This window comes from Coturnix japonica, chromosome 1, assembly GCF_001577835.2.
Source record: "Coturnix japonica isolate 7356 chromosome 1, Coturnix japonica 2.1, whole genome shotgun sequence".
Taxonomy (NCBI): domain Eukaryota; kingdom Metazoa; phylum Chordata; class Aves; order Galliformes; family Phasianidae; genus Coturnix; species Coturnix japonica.
This window is the reverse complement of record NC_029516.1, coordinates 28,056,610-28,078,411: the sequence shown is the minus strand read 5'-3', so window position 1 is coordinate 28,078,411 and position 21,802 is coordinate 28,056,610. Positions and strand designations below refer to the sequence as shown.

Below are 21,802 nucleotides of genomic sequence, written 5' to 3'. Positions count from 1 at the left end.
GAGAGAGCACTTACACTCATTGCTCCTGAACAGCAGAATTCAGGGTTTCTAGGTTGCCTTGTCCAGGTTGTCAGCCTGCCAGTACTGGCTTGTGCCATCTCTGAAAAGTAGAAAGCAGAGGAGTAAAAACTAAAGCAGCATTTTTAGGGCTGGTAAAGCAGACCAAAACTGGTTTCCACTCTCACAACTTTTGTGCTTCTGCAGTGTAAAATAGATCAGTTCAGATCCTGTATTTTTGTAGAAAAGAAATACAGAGATGGATATGTGCTCTCACATGCTATTCACAAAACTGATTGATGCAATGAAGTGTTAGGCTTTCTGGGCTGAGAAACTCAGAGGAACTTGATCCTGACATTGTTAATAATGACAACCTAGATCAGAAAAGAATATCCTTTCTTTTATGAAGAAGGGAAGAAAAGTTTTGTGCTGCAGAAATATGGCACAAGAGGTTGAAGAGCTTCAGTTGAGTCAGGCCAGCTGGGAATGGCAGGAGCACCTGCAGGTAGCTCATCCTGCTTGTGGTTTCATTCAAGTCGCATTAGCAGAATGACACAGATCATGTTGCAGAGACATACAGGCCAACAAGCACAAGATGCCTTCAGCCTGTGTTTAGCCTATACCTGCAAAGGAGTTGAGAAGATCATCTGAGACACCGGGCTTGTTGGATGAGGTGCAGTGTGAGGTGACAACTGGAGCTTCACACTGCTCCCTGCAGGCACCTCTGCTAAGGCTGGCTGGAGGCAGTCACTTGGCTGAGGCCACACAGTGCCGTGACCCTGCATCTAATGCTTCACAGGGGTTCAGGCAGTGAAGAGGGGACTCCATGATCCTCATTGCTCTTCTGACTATGCAGCCTGGGCTCCACAGGGCGCTGGGGACAGTACCCATTTCAGCTGCTTTGGTAACGCAGCTGTTGGCAAACAGCAGTGGTGTCATAGGAACAGTGTGTTCTTCGTAGCCCTGTATCAGTCTCCTGCCCTAAGCTGTTTATTCTGGATTTGTTGGAGGGAGGTGACTTTTCCGTGTGCTGGTTGCCTTCACAGCTGCCAGCACTACTTTAAAATTAGGCAAAATAATAAGCGTTGAGACGGCAGTGTGAGCTTCCCCACTTCTGTTTTGAATTTGCACAGGATGAGTGGTATGTACATTCTCATTCCCTTCCAAGGGGCGGTTCTGGCACGAGTGTCCTGACACAAACAAGTTCTTCACGCAGTGTTAATGAAAATGCCAAGCTTCTCTGTATTAATCCTATGGGGAGCTAAGGACAACAGATCAGATAAATACCTGGCTGCTCAAGAGTGTTATTTTTACCACTGCGAAAGCTCCATGAGCTCAGTGCCTGAAAAACGGGAGCTTTTAATATTAAAATAGCCTTGATGCTGCTGGCCTGTACAGCCAGAGCCACTTGGGACTGGGAGTGAGTCATGGCAGCTGTGAGCACCATGCCTCTACACGGACAGGGGAAGCAGGGCAGCAGGAGAACTTAGGACATCTTTAAAAATGGAGCAGCCAGCGCAGTCTCCTTTCCCTTCACCTCCCCAAGGAGAAACACCCTTTGGCCTGTACGAAAAGCGTTGTGTTATTGTGAACCATCATTCGTTCTTGGCAAAAGAGCAGTTCTTCCTACCATTTCTGTGTTTCTTCCTCCTCCTCTGGCTCCAAGTAACCCATAGGTCATTATTTGACACAAAAGTATTTGTAGTCCAAAATAAGAAGAAGGGGGAGGAAGAAGGCTTTGTATCCTATTCTATGCGTTACAATGGAAGAGATGTGTTTGTGCCTATCTATGGCAGTAGATACACAGTTTTCTTTTAAATTTTAGGCTTGTTTTCCGTGGTGTCCCAAGGGTAGCTGTCATAATAAGAAGGGGAATTGCCAGCAGATTGTCTGAATGCTCTTCACACACATCGTGAAAACGTCGTCAGGCCTTTATGTGTTCAGTATTGGAAGGGAAGACACACATGGTGCTTGGCTAAAAGACATGGAGCAATGAACTGAAGTATTTTTATGTACTTACCCCCCGGCACTGAGAGTTTTTTGTGCCAGCAAGTTCTCTCCACAAACAGTTTGGTCATTACTTCCTGCAATTCTTTTACATGCAAACTCAAAATATGGGTCACAGGAAAACAGGGAGTGACATCAGTGAGGGAACACCTGTCCCTGCCTGGGTGAAGCACAAGCCTTTGGTTTCTGCCTTTACTCCCAGTGTGGGCCATGGAGGTGAAGGGTTAGGTTCTGGCTCAGCTGTCTTGATGCCCAACACCTAAAGCCTAGAGCCCTCAAGTTTCACGTTCACTCATTGTGAGCATAGGGTCAGAATGGAAACTAGAGACCACCTTCTTCACTGAGTGAGCTGAGTTTATGTCCAGGTCCCATTCACACGTCAAGAGCTGGCCAGAGCAAGACAGCTCTGTGCAGTGTTAGCCTTCCTCCTCTCCTCCTCCGAGGGCACTGGGAGGCTACCTTCGGTGGCATGTGTCTTGGAGAGAGATGCTTACATTTGGCATGAATATCCTTAAATAGAGGACTTCCCTCTGAAATTTTTGTCTTCCAGAAGAGAAAAAAAAAAACCAAAAATCTTTAGACTGTGCGGTGAGGAATGTATGCAGCTCATTCCTGCTCTGATTAAATCCTAATTCCTATATGATGAGACATCTCTGTTCCTTCAGCTTGGGAGGGTATAACTAAATAGCAGGACGTAGTTCTACTGAGTTTTCCTTGGTTGGATTCCTCTGCATACAAGGCTTCGTACCTCCTATGTAGTGTGTCAGAACTGCATAAAGCATGTAAATCACTTTTGTTTATAGAGCTTTTTGCGTTCTCAGAGGATTATAAAAAATATCTTGGCTTCAATGGGTATATGACCCAACACATAAAATATTGTAACGTTAGAGCTCTGTTCTTACAGTAAGCTTTATCTTTCATTCTTTTGTAGGCTGCTTTTGGTTTCTGTGACATTGCTGTCTATTTATTCAATACATCTCCTGTTGGTGTGTTCAAAGGAAACAGGTAATCTAAGACTTTATTGTACCATTTCAATGGAATTGTAAAGAAGAAGAGGTGGAAAGTGCTCAGAATAAAGCCAAGTGCTTTGTGAAACACAGAATTTCTATAACTTTGCTGACACAAAAGAAAGTCCTGCCAAATTCTGGGTCAGAAGCCCAGAATTAAAAATAATTTATGTCATAGCAAAGGAGAACAGCATATGAACATCACTGTAAAGAGAAAAAAAATATATGCCAAAGACTGAATTCTGTCGTAGTGAAATGTCTTCAGCAAAGTAGGAGGAACAGCTCAGATAGTTTATTTGCATTACAAAATCTATTCCAAATGAAATATAATGAATCTTTGTCTACAGTGTAGCTTATGTGGAAGTACACTTTGTTGTTAATGGCTAGTTTGAAATTCCTGTTGTAGTTGGAGAAAATAAAAGGGAACCAGTTCCTCTAGAAAAGGCGGTGTATCTCTAAGCAAAATGTATTTCTAAACACAGAAATTAGATGTTATATACAGGGTTAAATGACTTTGTATTCTGAATCATAGATTTTTTCCTTGAGTAACAATCACTGAAGCCAGAGTTTTAAAATTATCTCTATGTAAGAGCACCAATATATTTTAATATGTAATTTGGATGCAGATGAGTTACTATTATGTACAATGGCAGCAACAGCTTATTTAATTAGGTATGCAGGCCTAATTGTGAACACTTTTGCCCCTTTAGTTCCCAGAATCTAAGCCCTGTTTTCTGTGCTGCTGGATCACAGACACAACACTACATTTAAGGTCAATCTTGTTGTTTATACAAGCTTCAAAGAAGAAATGTCAGCTATAAGGAAACGTAGAGAAAAACAAACAGTGAGATCCATTTTTAAAACAATCTGTTCAGTGTAACATCTGCAATATTTCTCTTTCTGTTCTTGTGAGTCTCAACAGCTTCACCATGTCCAGTCTTTTTTTCCCTCAGCCTGAATCACAGCCAAGAGAAAAAAAAACAAAACAAAACAAAAAGCATTTAACCGAAGCACAATCCAATTAATAGTGGAGTTTCACAAGCTTGACAGATATTTAAGTTCTTGTTATAATTTACACTGTTCTCTGCTTTTACCAAAAGTATACCACATTCTAGAATTCACAAGAACACCATCATTAAAGACTGTAAATCATCTGGTGCAGCAGTGACTGCCTTCATTTGGGTCATTTAGTCAAACCAAGCAAAATTACAGAATTACAGTCTGGTGCCTGTTGTGGCCAGGCTGCCAGTGCCAGTCTGTGGTCCCTGTTGTACTGAATTTGGTCTGGAGAGAAGACTTTCAACCTCTCATTGAGATTGCAAACCTAATATGCCAGGATGGGGATAGTGCCCCTAAAGGTATAGATAGGCTCGTTAAAGGAATGCCTCCATCCCATAAGTGATTGGTAGCCAAAGAAAGCATTTACAGGTATCAAGAAAACATTCCTCCCTAAGTTTCAGCCATAGCAATTACAAGAGAGCTCTCTATTCAGTTGTGACAGGAAGATATGATTGCAGAGAGGGAATCAGAAGTGTTTTGACTCAACAGTATATGCCATTGTATTCTTTACCTTTCTCCTCATTTCTTCTTACACAGGCTGCATGGTATATGAAAAGCTCGGTGAGCAGGTTTTTGGTACCCCAGGGAAAATGATTGTCTTTGGATCTACATCTCTTCAAAATGTTGGAGGTAAAGGAGGAATATTAAAAAACACAACCCACAAACACCTTTATGAAGTTATGCCTCCCAACTTGGCAGGTTCCCTCTTCTCCTAGCAATGTCTTTGGATTTTCATGCTTGATCTCAGTAATGTTTTGCACATGGCCTTTTAAAAATACTTTCTTACTGAATAATCAGTAGTTTATAGTCAGTTACAGTTCTAGGCCTTCTAGCTTTACAGGCTGAAATTGGAAAAAGTTCAGCGTGTACTTATTCTGCAAAATATCTCATCTGTTTCCTAAAGTGACTTTCTTCTTCCTCCAGCAATGCTGAGCTATCTCTTCATAGTCAAAAATGAGCTGCCTTCTGCCATAAAGTTTCTAATGGGAAAAGAAGAATCTTTTTCGTAAGTTCAATTCATTTGGATGATTTTAGAATTTAACGTTGTGTAAGGAAGCTTAAGTAAACATGTATAAAAGCACTTCAGTATTCTTTAGGCTAAACAACTAAATCTTCACAGAAATATTTCTGTGAGTTAAAAACAAACATGAAAACTTCGGGAAGGAAAGGAGGATGGATAGAAAATGAAAGATGAAGTTATCAACAGTTATTCTTTGCACAGTGGATATTGGTGCAGAATCACGACTTTTAGAGTGTTGGTAACATTTGAAGATATTTGGAACAATGCAAATTTCACATTATATGTTTCCCTTCATTCTTCGCATCTTACAGGACTTTTTTGTGCCCCCGAAGCACTGTTGATAGTATAAAATTCTTCTAATCAATGACAGTAGCAGAATATTATTCTTAGATTTCTGCCAATTGTCACTTGACATTTACCAGCTTCTTTTATAGAGGGATGGTATTCTTCTATAGTAGTGAGTATCGTTTACACTGGGTTTCATAATATACTGTAAAGAACCAGGTAAAATAGAGATCCCATTCCTCAGGCTTCCATACTGAATTGGCCAGATCAATGGAAATACGACACACAGAACATCGTTAATGCTGCATCTGAGTCAGAGCAGTGTCGTGTTTTAAGAGCTGGATGCTGAGTACTCTTCTGCAAAGTTCAGACATGGTCCCCATCTTTACTTCCAAAATATAATGATACTAAAGATACTTCTGTAACTGCAGTGATTAAAGAGGTCAGCTGAGTGTGAGGAGTGCCAGAAAGGGTTTAAGGTGTGTTCATGGTACTTTCTAAATGTTTCATACAGGGCATGGTATGTGGATGGGCGGATTCTTGTTGTTGCAGTGACGTTTGGTATCATCCTCCCTTTATGTCTCCTAAAGAACTTAGGTAAGATGCAAATACCATTGCAGGAATAAAATAGAGGAGCCAGACGTTGTGCCTCTTACAGCTGCACTGGCAAGTCAAATAAAAGTTAGAAATTGTGCTCTTGTTGTAATGAGAGGATACCCCTGGTTCGGGAGTATGCTTTGTTTTGAGTATGTACTCTGTCTGAAATCTCACTGTTTTACAACATGGAAGGCACCAAATGAAGTCGCTTTTGTCCTGCCCAGAATCCTGTAACTCATTTGAAATTCATAATACATTTAAATTGTTCATTTGAGTAGACAATTAAAAAGCAAGATACGTTTAATAAAAATTATTCCGTATAACTTTTTTATTTATTTACTTATTTCAGGGTATCTTGGCTATACCAGTGGATTTTCATTAAGCTGTATGGTATTTTTCCTGATAGTGGTAAGTTCAGCTTGTTTTGTTTGTTGGATTAGTCACTTGATAAGATATGCAGAATTTCTGAATTTAATTTTAATCTGCTTTTTAGTATTATTTTTAACAGTTAGCTCTTGTTCTAGGTTATTTACAAGAAGTTTCAAATTCCCTGTTTCGAGCCGGGGCTAAATACAACATCACCTATCCTATCCAATAGCTCAGCACATGAGCATATGTGTAAGCCAAAGTATGTTATCTTTAATTCCAAGGTATGTTTCTCTTTATGATACTTATTTTTGATTCACATAATATATGCACCCACACCCCATGTCGTACTCAGCTCAGCACCACCTAGGGCCTGCCCTCCGTGCTTCCACACATAACTCTGATGGTGAATGCATGACAGGTGTCCTTGCCCAGTGTTTTGGAGGTGCCATGATGCCTGTAGCTCCTTGCAGCCTTGCTCTGTCACTCCATTCCTCGGGAAACTGAGACAGTGTGAGCACAGAGTGAGCTGCCTCTAAGGCTGTGAGCTTGAGCTGCCACCAGATAACAAATGCTTTCTTTATGAAAGTTTTCCTTTCTGCTGCTTCTTGTTTTCCATGCTGCAACTGAGTGCTTAGGCTGTGTTTCAGCAGACACTGTAAGCCATGCCTGCATCCAAAAGCCAGAAGTAACCCATCTGTCCTGCACACAAACCACTTCTTTGTGACAGGGTATGTGTTTCCGTAGCCGTATGGTGAACAAGATGAGGAAAAAGGATACAGTTGAAAGTAAAAATTTGATGGCCTTTCAGCTGGATGCTTTCCTTGATCGCTGCACAGCTGCACAAAATGCTGTGCCAAGAGAGTGCAAAAGAGCAGCTGGCTGTAGCTGTGGGAGTAAGAGGATTTCTTCTTCCGGCCATGCTGGTTTGCAGCGCTCTTGAATGGTACCTTATCCAGTAGGGCATGCTCCTCAGGGTATCACCACTGCATTCGTAGGGAACGCATATGCATATTATATGCATGCAAAAATTATTATTATTTTTTTTAATTCATCCTGCCAGCTTCAGTGCAGCTCACATTAAATCAGGTGAGCATTTTCATTCAGCCGGGGACAGCCATCAGCTCAGATCCAATGTGACCGACCAAGAAGCAGTTGACTGGGTATGCGGTAGCAACATAGGTGTAGGTACAGTTCAGGCAGTGTCAAAGGACTGTCTTGATCTCCTGAAGTGTTAGTGTTTACTTCAGAGTTGATGGATGCCCATCAGAAGGAGCAGTCAGTATGAACTAGGCACATTGGACTTGAGCTTTAGAGATTTGCTCTCAGGGTCAACAATTTGCCAGTCACTTTAAGCAACTTTGCTACATGAGAGGAGATCTGTTTTGAGGCTGGCAGGAGCCTCTGGGTCCATATGCTCCAGCAGGGACACCCAGAGCAAAGTGGTCAGGACCACATCCAAATGGCTTCTGTGTATCTCCAGGGATAGAGATTCCACAACAATAGTGCACTGGGAGTGAAGCAGAGAAGGCAGCAGAGGCCACAGTGTGGAAAGGCCCCACTGGAGAGCAAGCAGTGTGCTTTCTGAATCCCACCCCACTGGGCAGCCCCAGAATGGCTTCTGTGGTGATAAGTGTCCTGTGGCCAACATGAGGAAACCTCCGAGCAGTGGGGAGAGCTGCTTGTAGGGATTTATCCTTTTATCCTAACAGGAGGACCTTTTTCATGTGATCTCAGCTCGTTCTAGTTTCCTGGGGAGAATGGAAGTGCTTGAGCTCTGAGATCATTTATAAAGCTTGGCCAGATGCTGACCACTGAAGCCTGCTCAGATTTTTGGTTGAGCAGTGGGTGAGGCTCCCTTCAGAGGCCCTTTATGCTTCATAGTGACATAACGGTCTCTCTCTTTCCCCAAGGAAAAGCATGCTCCCTCCACAGCCCTCCTAGCCCTTTTGTTGTCCTGGGAAATGAAGGGGCTCTGTCTGGTACCTTGAAATATCCATTTATTTGTAAGTTCTGCATTCCTCTTCTCTTTTCTTACAGTCTGGATATGGGCTTCATCTCCAGGACTTCAGCCTTAGCACCATGGGTGTGCACCCCTCTCCATTCCGAGGCAGGGTAGTGTAGCAGTGATCCACCATACATCCCTGTTACACGTGGCAGCGTGTTGGTGGAGGTGGCAGTAGCTGGGCAGGGAGACCCCTGTCTGGGAGCAGTCCCACAGCCACGTGGCATCCACTGCTGTGCGCTGAGGACAAAGTCAGGACTGGGCTTGGGTGGCCAACACCAAGATGTTGTCCTCCCCTTGGAAGAGTGTTGTTCTCCATACTTTGTTAAATATGTGCCAGCTGACAGGTCTCCTGCCTTCTCTGAAAAGGGTTCTCGACATTCATTTGAAGAGTCCAGATAGCTGGGAGCTGAGGTAGTTGAACACAGATCATTTCTTCATACTGCTGGGAAAAATACTTGTTTTTCTTAACTTTTTGTCTGAAATTCTCTCTGAACAGACAGTGTATGCTTTGCCCACCATCGCTTTTGCGTTTGTGTGCCACCCATCAGTCCTTCCAATATACAGCGAACTTAAAGAGTAAGCCTTTCTCTTTTATTATTTTTTTTTTCCAGTTAATTGTTTTCACTGTTTTGCATGGAAAATGTTAGTGCAGAGGTGCTCTGAGTCATTCTTACCATTCGGAGGAGATGTGCTTCAGTAAAACCAAACAAGTCAGTGTGTGACTGTCAGCTAGGAAAGCTGGACTCCCAGAGGTGTCATTGGGGTGGAGAGAAGCTGAGGATAATGCAATAAATTGGGAGTTTTCTCTGGAAGTACATGGCAGCCTGGGGAGAGCCAAGTTGTGTCGACTGCTGTTATTTTGCGTAGGAAGGAGACGTGTGTTCAGCCCACGGCATTTGTTCCAGTGTAACTAAAAATCTGGTGTGGTACCAGAAACAGAAATGATTTTCTGCCTTGCATGTGCTATTGTGTTGTTGCCAGAATGCCCAACTTGTGGCCTTGAACAGGGTTGTGCAGAGCTGGAGCTTGGCCCTGCTGCAACCTGGCTGGGGCAGGGAACGACATGGGGCTGACGTGGAGCCCTGGCCCCTGGAAGTGGGAAGAAGGGACCAAAGGGAGGGTTATGAACAGCCAGACCCATGGGGATCCTCAGGATGTGCTCAAAACTGGGCACTTTGTATTTCACTTGAGTTCATCAGGTTCTCTGGGGCCTCTTTAGGGTATCCCTGCATGTATTTAAAGTCTCTCTCTCTCTATATATATACAGATACATGTACTGTTTCACAGCAAATATCTAAAAATGAAATATTTACATTTAATCAATGTACGGATCTGCAGTGGTCTGTATGCATCCATGATTTCCTACACATGGCAATACAAATATTTTTTTGCAAACATTCAGAATGGGGTTTTTTTGGAGGTTTTTTTCTGTGTGTGTGTTTACTCTCCCTTTATTTTGGCCTTTGAATTTAATTACTGAAGTATTTAAGGGCTCTCCCTGCCCACTCAAATTTCCCTTCCCTCTGTTTACAAGAGTATGGTTAGGGAGCAGAGCCATGGGGTGCTCACAGAATTTCTGTGCTTAAACTCCAAGTTCGATCCATTGCCCCCACCTTTCTCTTCCTTGTGCAGCTGTCAATGAATGCCTGTTTTAAATGAAAATGAATTCATGAATCTCCCCAGGATTGATATGTTTATACAAAGACTTGATACATTTTTAATCAGCTATTCAGAAATGCAATCCAACCATTTTATATGTTCCCTTCTTTTTTTCTTTTTCCAGCCGTTCACAGAAAAAAATGCAGTTGGTTTCAAATATCTCATTTTTTGCCATGTTTGTGATGTACTTTATGACTGCCATATTTGGCTATTTGACTTTCTATGGTAAGTATGCAGAAAGAGAATACACGTGAAATCAGTAGTGAATCCCGACTGGAAAGTCCCGTTCACTTACATTCCAATACTTCTTCAAAGATTTTTCGGTAGGGTTTTCATACTGAAGGTACAGACCCTTTCCTCTCTCCCCCTGAGATGAGAAGCACAAGTGAAAATAGTATTTACAGAAGGCATATTCAGAATATGAGGAAGATTTATTTAATAGAACTGGGGATTAGCTGGGCCCTACCAAAAGGCTTTTGTTCCATGGTCCTTACCTGGGTGGGGGTTTTTTTGTATGCATTGGTAATAACTGATGTGTGACTGTATAAAATGAGGAAGGTTTGAAAACAGGTCCTAGGAATTGGGTATCAAGTGAGCCATTGCAGGATTTTTTGCTTTCTTATTTGACTTTTTCACCATAGACAAAACACTACATATTTTCCTTATGTCCCTAGGGTTCACCCCTTCGGTTTTTGGTTAAATAAATCGGCTGCAAAGGGTGGGGAAGCCCAGAGGGTTGTCCCAGCTCAGCAGCCAAGCATGGCTATAGCAGTGTCTGGGACTTGCGCTGCGTCTCTTCATAAATATTGGTTAAGTTAGTGACACAAACAAACCGTGTTGTATTGCTGTCCTAAAGGAACAGATATAACTATTAAGTAAATAGGATAAAAAATGAACGTGGCCCAAGAAGCTACTCCCATTTCCAGTATCATGGAAAAGTTGAAGCGCAGTGTGTTTGCTTGTAGGCCGTTAAGGGGTTATGAGACAGATGACTCAACTGACATTTGTCTTTTATCTCAGAGTCACCTAAAGGTCATCAGTCTTCTCCAGTATATATTCTATATTCCAAGTGACCTTTTTGTTACAGTCTCCCCATTTGTGACACCATTCATTGTGAGGCACATATTGCAAAAGAAGGAAAATAAGTAAATATGAAATTTGGCTTTTTTTTTTTTTTTTTCAAATGTGTACCTATCTCAATTTTCTCAGGCTCATAACGCCTTGAGCCTTCCTGTGTTGAAGTAATTTGAGGTCCTCAGTTGTGATTTTCCCAAGACAACTGATGGAAATAGAGGGCATCTGCTTCAAGTGACAGCAGCAGCAGCTGTTCTCATCTGTCTGCTGCTTGCTAGAACATTTAAAGAAACACATCAGATCAGTAGCCCCAGGAGGGCAGTGGGAGTGAATCAGCACAGACCCTTTGTCTTTGGCAGGAAGGAAATTTTGGTGAGGTCACCCCAGGGATGTGAGGAGGCACATACCCATAGGGACCACTCTGGGAACCTCTCACACTCCATGGAGGAGGCAGAGGCTGCATCCTCCTGACCCTGGAAGGGAGAGGAATTTCCCTGGTGGAGCAGGCATCCCTGCACATGGACACCATGTGCTTCCACACAGCTCCACTGGGGCTCATACAAACAGTCTCAGAGTTAGTGCCACAAGAAACAGCACAAAAAGGAGCCTAGGGAATATCAACCCCCCTCCACTCCATTCCTCCTTGCCCTTGGGACTGACAAGATTTTGCCTTTTGTATTTGCACTTAGTTTTCTAACCTCTTCCCTAGCTGGGTAAGACCAGGGTTTTTATTTTGTCCATTTCATTTTTACACCAGTAGTGCTTGTCTGTTTGCTGTGTTCTCGAAAGTGTTGCAGTTATGACTATATTTACATTGCAGAATTACAGAAAAGAGGTGTTTTTCTTCCCCTAAAAGGTCACTGTGGTTGGGCTCTGTGGTGTATCTAGCTGAAAGGAAAACAGACCTTCAACTGTAAGCCTTGCCTTTCACTTCCTACCCGGCTGCAGCCCGTGAGCGGTACAGAAGTTGCAGTCTGTGCTCGCAGGAGCAGAGTAAGCTCTGTGTCGCAGAAGCTGTGCATGTGCCCGGCTTGAAAATCCCACTCCTAACATGCAGGGAGGTGGGAGAGTGTTTTTTTTCTCCTGGTTGGAATTCAGGCGCTGCGGAGAGGTGTTGAGAGGTGGTCTCGCCCCAGGAGGATGCCCCGGGGGGAGCACAGGAGTTTCGCTGCAGGGCGGCTCTCTGCCTTCAAGAATAGAGGAGGTTGTACCAAGATTTTGATCTACACATGCCCACCGAGTTCCACTTAAGGACTTCGGTTTAAGAGCTATTACAGTTTACTGTCAGCCTTCTAAGATTAGCAGACAGAAACAAAACACAAGCTGTTCTAAAACAGGGCAGCAAGTGTGGTTCTGTGGTGTTTCACAGCCACCTCCCTGAGTTGCCTTGCCTAAATACTAGAAAGACACAAAGCAAGCACGTAGGTCCCCCAGCGACTTGCTTTCCCTGTCCATTATCAGTACGTAAAGATAGTGCAAAGGAAGCATTTTTGCAGGAGGGCTTTTTAAAGCAAGGCCAGCGCCTTCCCGCTAGCACCCCAGCATGCTCCCTTGGGCACGCTGGTTGCGCAAAGCGCACTGGCTATGCTGTGGGCACCGTAAGGGGAAGCAGGTTCAAGAGAATATTCAGAAGGGCAGCCCTCTGAGGAGCTGCCCAGGGGTGTGAGTGCAGATGTCACAACATCCCACAGGGAGCTGACCTCAGACAGGTTTTGTTCTTGTTTGAAAACAGAGGCACTGCTCTGTGCTGGGAGTTTACTTGCTGTTTTGACTGATTTAGCTCATCCCTGTAATTTGTATTTAACTCAGCCATTGCAGTGCATGTGGTTATTTTTATATCATTTCAAACTTTAAAAACAAGCCCGCAGAACTGATTAGAAGTAGCTAATTTTACTTCAATTATTTTTCATATGTATGTATATATTTAAGAAAGCTTTGGTGTATGTCTCACTGTTGTCTTTCCTACAGTGAAAATCACCTTAGACTTAAGCATGTGCTGTCCTGAATTAGGATGCATTCCTTAATCAGGCCTTCAAAGGATTAATCTGGAATAATGAGATCATTAAGATTTGGTTCAAAATGCTGTTTTAACTCAAGAATGTTCATTCCATACTCTTGTTTGCAGATAAATCACTTGTTGTTCAAGAAGTCTGTTTTTAAGCAATGATTTTTGTAAACTAATTGCCTCCTTGCCAGAACTCTTACCTAATTGTCTTTTCCATAGAAAATGTGCAGTCAGATCTGCTTCACAAGTACCAGAGTAAAGATGACATTCTCATCCTGACGGTGCGCTTGGCTGTGATTGTTGCAGTTATACTCACAGTGCCAGTACTGTTTTTCACTGTAAGTAAAAGTCTCCACACGATTTGGAAGTAGGTGATCTCTGTGCACATTGGATCTTTTCAGAACAGTCCAGCCATTTCCTAGTCATTAATGTTGCAGATACAAAACAACTTGAGCTTGGATCAGCCTTTTCCCACACCGGGTTCCCAGTGACTTCTTTAGAGCTTCTCCCTGGAGGAAATCAATGAATCACTTTTTGTTTTAAACTGAATCCACAAGGGCCTTCTCTTCCTTCACGCAATTTCACTGGAGCAGGCTGAGAGGTGAAGTTCATTATCCCAAAAGGCATGGTAGAAAGGGAGGAATATCCTTCGGATGCATCTACACATACATTTTTGAAATACCAGAGTAAATGCAAGGATTATCTCAAAAGGCAATAGATCAGAGTCCATAAATTTTCTGCCAGATTCACGTAGAGTTTGTTGTCACATGAAGAACCGGTTAAAATAATCATGGGGAGCCTTGAACTGGCTGATGGACTGCTCCTAACCAAGAACTCTCTTTTCCTACAGGTGCGTTCATCATTATTCGAGCTGGCAAGAAAAACAAAATTTGACTTATGCCGTCATGTCTTGGTTACTTTTGTTCTTTTGGTTATCATCAACCTGTTAGTCATTTTTATCCCAACCATGAAGGATATTTTTGGAGTTGTAGGTACAGTATCCTGCCTTTGTACTACCAGCACAGAACTGTTGTTAATTAGCGACATAATTATGGTGTTGGCAACTAATAATACTCACTCATTTGAATTTTGCAGGGGTCACTTCTGCCAATATGCTGATTTTCATTCTTCCTTCATCACTGTATTTAAAAATTACACATCAGGATGGAGCAAAATTTACTCAGAGGATTTGGGTATGCATTCTTTTCTGATCTGTGCAAAGCGTTTTGCATGCCATTCCTTAAAGTGAGTTAGATAGAAAGCCTGCTTAATCTGAACACGTGTGAGCTGTTTCTCCTGACTTTCCGTTCTTGCCTCCATTAGCTGGCAGCCTCACTTGCCCCTTTTCGTTTGCCCTGTGTCTCCTGGTGCAGGGCTCCACTGTACACCAGAGCCCTTCTCTGTGGAGTGAGGAACTCTTACCTCTGGGGGAGCAGCAGGTCTGCAAGCAGCCACAGTTATAGCCCCATATATAAGTATGGGTGTCCCTCCAGCTGCCTTTGGCAGCCCTTTCAGCCCAGCAAGTTTTCTGCCTTTCGGTGTGCTGAATCAGAAGGCATTCAGCACTGTGCTCATCCTGGCTTTGAGGAGAATGGAGCTGATAAGTCCTAAAGGCAGACTCACTTAATCCTTTTTAGGGATGGCTGGCTTCTAACAAGTGAATCGAAAGGGGAAGAATTGTTTTTTATGTTCAGCAAGTAATTATTAATGACAGTAATCTGTTTAATTATCTATGGCTCTTGCCTTCACCAGAAGACAAATCCCATTTTAGCTCATGGTTTTGATACATCACCTTGTAAATGTCCTTAAGAAAATTTAACACAATCAAATTAATTGTCTTTTCTCTTTGTTCATTAATTTTCTCTTCTTTTTGTTTCAGGCTTCCCTTTTCTTGGCACTAGGGATAATGTTTTCCCTAGTGAGCATCCCATTGGTCATCTATGACTGGGTACAGTCAGGAGGTAGTACTGAAGGCAGCGACTGAAGTTGACCTTCTGAAAAGGAGACATGCCTGTTTGCTACACACCAAAATCGCAACCATCCATTCTGTTATCTATTCTACCTTTTGTGAGTTTACTCAAATCAAATCCAAATAATGATTTTTCCAGTACCGAAAATGCTGTTTTGGGTGTATTTTCTTGCAGAAAACAGACCCGTTATTCCAACAGGCATATCACTCTGTCCCACAATACTGAGTAATCAGATAAGCACCAATTCTATGTTGTCTGCAAGACTATATAGAGTATTGCTCATAGGAATTCATCACAACTTGTTTTTCCTCTTCCACCCATGAACTGCATTGTTCTGTTATTATTCTTAGCCCTTGAACCATGAGCTCTGCTCCTTTAGAGCAGCAACATTTGTTATCAATTCCAGCTGGAGTGATTATCCCAAATGTCATCAGTTCACTCCCTTCCCCATTGCATTTTAACAAAAACTGCTTTTGAATTGTATGCATTCAGTTTGTTTGTTTGTTTATTTGTTTGTTCTTTTGCTGTTTTGTACACCATTTGCCTCACCAAATAAGTGTAGCATTCTGGATATGGATACAAAAAGCACCACCAGAGGATAAATGAGCGCTGTATAAACTTAGTTCCTAAATCTGGTGCTTCTCTCTGTAATGTTGCAGTGGAGGGGCCAGCCCTGGGCTTGGCTCATTTGTTGCTTTGAGAAGCAGGCCATTGTGTGTGTGCATATGCGTGTGTGTGTGTTTTTGCAAAGGGGTATAAGGAGCTGGAGTAGGATGATCATCATCAGCCACCATTTCCCTGCTGCTTTTCAGTTTGCACCTGGCCACCAATAGCCAGGATGCTCAGCAATGATACCTGAACCTAAAGAGAAGCAGATGCTCAGAGATTTCCATAGGAAGTCTGCATTTCTTTCAGCATCAAACTGTTCACTAATGCCCTGCTCATCTCAGAAAACAATGGCAGGCTCCAGTTTTATCAAAACCTACACATTTAATTATACCTCATGCCTTTTGCATTCTTGGATTCATTGGTACACACCTAGGGTGACCTTGTAGAGATTTGCTCCTCTCATGTTTCACCCTCCTCCCGCTGAAGTCAGCAGGGTTTCTGACTGCATCTGGAGCAGTATCTGACTCACCCTACTGAACTACCAGTTTTCTAATGGAATTGGAAGCCTGTAGAATTTCTTTCGAATAACATTAACACTTTGCAATATTGAAATGTTTTGTTTACATTTCACGTCCATTCTTCATAACAATACAGAAAAGACATTCAATTACTACTAGCAGAAACACTGTAACTTGTATCTGTTGTCCACAAAGTATTTGCCTAATGCCTTATAGATGGTGTAGAGAACTACTTATAGAGATTCCAGTGCTAAGCAGGTGATTGTTGACCATCCTCAGCAGACATTTATTAGTGCACTGCCAGCAGCATAATTGTGTTCACTTCGTATCATTCATCCTGTGAGCTAAAATGTGTCTGAGTTTTGCTCCCAGAAGATGAAACTGGCTCTTACTGAAAAAAACAAAAAAAAACCTGAAGGCTGAAGGGAGCCCTAGGTCACATCCAAGGGCTAAGTAATGCTCTAAGTAATGTGTGTTTGAGATGTACCTGTCATTGTGCAGTGACCCTCTGGCTTCCACTGTAGCTGTGGGAGGAGCCTGTAGTTAACAGCACTGCCTGTGGGTAAACTGTCGTTACAGCTTGTTCTTTTTAAGGTTAGGGATGGAGAATTCAGGGTCTTGGGATTTCTGCAAGCTGTTGAATTACCTCAGTTGCCCCCACTTTGTCCTACATGGCTTGAAGGCACTGAGAGTTGAGACCCCAGAGCCTTCCCAGGACCTTGAGAGATGGTTTCTAAGGGTAACATACAGAGAGGTTAGTTTGGAGCCTTACTTGGAATTTAGGCATCAACATGTGGAGAGGTCCTTGGAGCAAGAGGAAAACTGGAAGTCCCCTCCTTCTAACAAAGGACCTGCTGATTTATAGTGGGACTCCCTCAGTCTGTCCTGACTTGCTAGATTTCTATTCCAAGAAATACAGGCTCCCAGCAAAGTCTCCAGCATGACGTCCTTCCTCTCATGCAGCCTAGTGTTCAAAACATGAACAATTAAGCTAGATGGGCCCCAAGGCTGAAGCAGGCTGAGGATCAGCAGCTAACACTTTCCAGCAACTGACCTCTAACCTGTCCTCTTTATGTGACCACTTTCATCAGGTGGGCTCTCATTCACTATAGCCTACAAGTCTAGGTGCTAGTGAAAGTCTAGAGAGAAGAATCAGTTCTTGCCATCTCCTCTCAGCTCGTTCCCTGCATCTTCCAGCTTGAAATGTCATTTGTGGCTTCCCTTTTAGAGGCATCCACGAAGGCAGCCATAGCAGGAGCGTGGTTTGTAACTTCGAATCAGAAAGACACGTTACCATGGCTTGTAGAGGACATGGGGCAATGGTTTTAAACTGGAAAAGGTTAGAATTAGATTGGAAGGAAGAAGTTCTTTATGATGAGAATGGTGAGGCACTGGAACAGACTACTCAGAGAAGCTTTGGATGCTCAGAATCACAGAATCAAAGAATTATCGAGGTTGGAAAAGACCTAGACGATCATCTAGTCCAACCATTACCAATACTTCCCAGCTAAATCATATTCCTCAACACCACATCCAAACGTTTCTTGAACATTCCCATGATCAGTGACTCCACCAGGTTGGATGAGGCTTTGAGCAACCTGGTCTAGTGGAAGGTGTCCCTTCCCATGTCAGTGATGTTGGACTAGGTCATCTTTAAAGATCCCTTCCAGCCCAAACCACTTGATCATGCTATTATTAGCTTGCTGCAATCATGTGTCAAAATCCAAGGCACTTTATAATCTCTCTGGATTTCATCCCAGTAAACCTACTCAGACCTGAGAATACTGTATAGTGTTGTCCTCATAATGCTCCAAGGCCCTTCTGCTTTTTTTCCCCTTTATCCTTCTACTACTGATCTTTGAGCAGTGATGCTCTGTGCACTGGGGGGCTGCAAAAGAGGAGATCCTGGGAGTGATTTTCAAACATCTTGGTAGAATCTAGAGGTCTGATCTGCTGCACAGAGTCCCAGCACGATCACAACTATGTTTTCCCTTCTTTCCCTTCCCCATATTGTGTAGTCTTGTGCACTACACTTTGACTTGAGGGGCTGTTGGATGTCTGATTGCTCCATGCAACTTCCCGAGTCTCCTCCATGACAACCCCTCTCCCTCCTCTTTGTTCTTCAGCCTTACTCCTTTTCCTGGTTTATTTGTATACTGGAGTTTTACTGGATAAATAGGGAGAAGAATGATCTGGGTGTGTGCACAGAGGGAAATTACCCAAGGTACTGTACCATCAAAGCATATTTTAGATACTAAAAGACAGGTACCTGAAATATTGAGTCTTCAAGTAGGCTTCATTTCTGGGTCTGTGGGGAAAAAAAATATAGAGGGAATTTTGCTTAGGCTGTTTACTGGCATCATATTTATAGATATTTATGGAAAGGAATCATGTGTTTATTGATGTCTGTGGTAATGAACGTGAAATAACGTGCTTTTTGTTTTCTCATCAGGTTTATACATTCTTAACAGAATGCAATAGACCCTGCTGTAACTGTCAACATCAGTGATGGATGACAATATTTGTATGAGGTTATCTGTAAAATGTACTGCTGTTATTCAGTTCATTTGGAATAGTGAACTTGTAGCCAACAATGTACAAGTCCCACATTTTAGCTAGGATCTAAAGAGCACAGTGAAATGCTGTAGGAGTTTCTCTGTTGTTAAATTAATAGGATCCAGAGTACCGTATCTACTTAGTAGGTGGTAGCATGCTTTCTTTTCACAGAGAGTTTATCACTGTCGTGAGCACTGCAAATTTCATAGACTGGATGAAAAATTGCTCCTAGTAAGTGCAGCAAAATACTTTAAACTTCTCTTTTGCTTAATAGCAACAGCTGAGTACTGAGAGACAAGGAAGGAGTAATTAGAAGCAGGGGCTTCTAGTAAGATTGCAGGAGTTAATCCTACACTGAAAAGACAGACTTGCTGCCTCTCCTAGTCCATAGCACACTGCAAAGAAAATAGTCTTGAGCTTAAAACACCCTTTTTAGTTGCAGAATACAACTGTCTTTCTCTGGCTGGCAGCAAACATGCCAAATAAGTAAAAACACAGTGGGTTGTTATTTGAGAACAGTGTGATGAAAGCTGTGGGCTCTCTGTGTGATGCTTGCTACTGGTCAGAGAGCCAATGTCAAACCTGTGCACCGTCACAGCTCTTTAGTAGAATTCACACAGACCCAAGCAGTGCCCTGCCCCTGTGTGGAGCTGGGGGGGAAAGGCCAGCCCCATCCTGTGAGGGCAGGGACACTCACCTGTCCTTGAAGGCTGCTGTCCTGAGATCCATACAGATCCATACAGATCCATAGCTTGTGCTCCCCTTGGAACAGGTCATTTGTGCAAATGCAGTTTTGATGTTACATGGCTTTTGTCTGTACATCTGCCTTACGAGGCATAAGCACCACAGTTCTCTTTGATACTGAGTATTAACGATAGCAACCAACGGTATCTCTAGTTTGTCGTTAATTTAATACGTTTCTTTGCTTGAACCTTACATTAAGGCTAAAGAGCATCTTGGTCAAAACAAAACTCTTCCCATGTGGTGTTATCCCACCTCCAGTCCTAATGTCTCACCCCGGTGCCTTTAGGAGAGAGGCACAGCAGAATGTATTCAGGTCCATCAGCAGTTCCACGAGATGGCTTTATCTCCTGGTACCAGGCTGCTCGCTTAAACAGTTCCCCAGAGCACTTGGCATCAGGAAAGTCCTTATATCCTATAAGGTACACAAAGAATGTTTTATTTGTATCTAATGTAAGGATTTCTGTAACAAACTGTGAAAAAGAAAAAAAAAGAAAAAAAAAGATAATGAATTAATAAAAAGTACAGGGCTGGAAAGGTCTAGAATTCACAAATTGTACACATGCCTATGTTACTGAAGACAAATCTATGCAGTTGTGTTTTACTGTAGGAAATTTCATTTTTATGTACATATATATATTGTAAATAAATAGGATGCTGTATATTTTTGCAGTTGTTTATCCCCTATGATATATAAGTGTTGAGATAGGCTCTGCATATTAAGAATAATTTTAATAGAAATACAAATGCTTTAGCTTCAGACTTAGCAAAATCTATATCTTTTCTTCCAAGAGTTGGCAATTTGAATCCTGAACTTGAAATTATAATTACGTTGCTGATGTAAAAATAGCAAACCAAAAGAAAAGGAAAAAAAAGGAAAAAAAAAAAAAGGAAAAAAAAAGACGAAAAAGGTCCAATGAAATTTCTTGGTTTAATTGCAGCACATCTCCCTGGTTTCTCCTTAGCAAGTCTCTCCTAGCATAGAGGGCACATGTAATGCCCTCAGTTCCTCAGCTGAGGTCAGGTGGCAGCAGCACGCTGACACAGCCTTAATGCAGAAAGTGGAGTAAGCTGCAGCCAGCAACCTGCCCTAACATTTTGCCACTTTGGTTTTCGGGCATAGCTATCAGTATTTTCCATGGAAGGCAACTAGTACAGATAGAAGTCAGGCAAGGACTTCTGCACTTCCTTTTCAACCAGCAGAAACATAGTTGAGACATGAAATATCACATGCCAGGGTAGGTGACAAACACAGTAATTGGTGCAGTTTTAGCCTGTGGCCCTCAGCTCCCTCACTGCAGCCCCAGGCTCACACTGCTATCTGTAACCACAACACTAGCACCTCCTGTGCTGGGAGAGTATCAGCCGCACAGGGATGGCTTGTACATCCCTCTGTATATAGGATGAACCGGATGGCAGCATTTTGTTCAGGGGATGGCTGCATGTCCGCGGTGCAGGGTATGGAAGGGAACCACAGTTGTGTAAGTCCCGAGAGTAACTCCACAGGAGTGCAGCCTTGGTCCTGCAGGCATAGAGTCTCACTGGTAAAGCACAGGAACGTGTTTTTCAGGATTGATGGAAATCAGAGGTTGAGATATGCATCTAAAAATAACTGTATTTTTTCCATGTTTAGTTTATGATCTTGGATGAAAATGAAACTTGAAATAACATTTGCTTTCACCATGAGCACAAATTTGAGGAAAAAATTATATGCAGTCGATTCTACAGAGCTTTTCAAATTACTGGTACTTTTTGTTTTCACTGTTACAGCCAACAAAATACAAACTGTAAAGGTATGTTTCCACAAGACTTGAACTTGTTTATAGAAATCTGTTTATAGCATCCCAAGGTACGTTAAGGCTCACCCAGACCCAATGTAATCAGTACTGTTTGAGTGATGTACATTCGATATGAGCTCATCTCTAATAGATTGTTCAAGTGAGTGATCGGTAACATTTTGCTCCTGCTATCGTCATCATACTTTGTGCTCTTCATGTTCAAATAAATGATGCAGTTTTCAGTTTCAGTGTGTAAATAAACTTAAAAAAGAAAATGTATTATGTTCTGTAATCTCTCTGTTACCTCTATAGTTTTTAAACATTAAAATTGTGATCTAAACTAACATGTGGGCAATAGTCATTCTTTGAAGGGGATGAATGTATATCATTTTAATCCCCTAAACAGGATGTGTTCCCAGCTCTTACACAAGTGTTTCCACTGAACTCAGGGCTTGCAGCTCTGTGAAGCCAATTCCATAAGACCTGGTGCAAAATATAGGGCACAACAATACGTGGCTGTGGAGATAACATTTCTGACAGAGCTT

The 21,802-nt window shown here is 42.4% G+C and overlaps 1 protein-coding gene across 1 annotated transcript in view; it reads left to right on the top strand.

Annotated features, from left to right (window-relative positions):
- The window catches only part of SLC38A1 (solute carrier family 38 member 1), a 38,118-nt gene extending 16,517 nt beyond the window's left edge, over positions 1-21,601 (top strand). The window contains exons 5-16 of the mRNA XM_015855030.2: positions 2,936-3,009; positions 4,608-4,700; positions 4,995-5,076; positions 5,891-5,973; positions 6,323-6,381; positions 6,498-6,623; positions 8,844-8,923; positions 10,131-10,231; positions 13,305-13,423; positions 13,936-14,077; positions 14,181-14,278; positions 14,965-21,601. Coding sequence (XP_015710516.1) covers positions 2,936-3,009; positions 4,608-4,700; positions 4,995-5,076; positions 5,891-5,973; positions 6,323-6,381; positions 6,498-6,623; positions 8,844-8,923; positions 10,131-10,231; positions 13,305-13,423; positions 13,936-14,077; positions 14,181-14,278; positions 14,965-15,069 — 1,162 coding nt within the window. The 3' untranslated portion in view covers positions 15,070-21,601. The remainder of the gene's footprint in view (positions 1-2,935; positions 3,010-4,607; positions 4,701-4,994; positions 5,077-5,890; positions 5,974-6,322; positions 6,382-6,497; positions 6,624-8,843; positions 8,924-10,130; positions 10,232-13,304; positions 13,424-13,935; positions 14,078-14,180; positions 14,279-14,964) is intronic.
- The last annotated feature ends 201 nt before the right edge of the window (positions 21,602-21,802 follow it).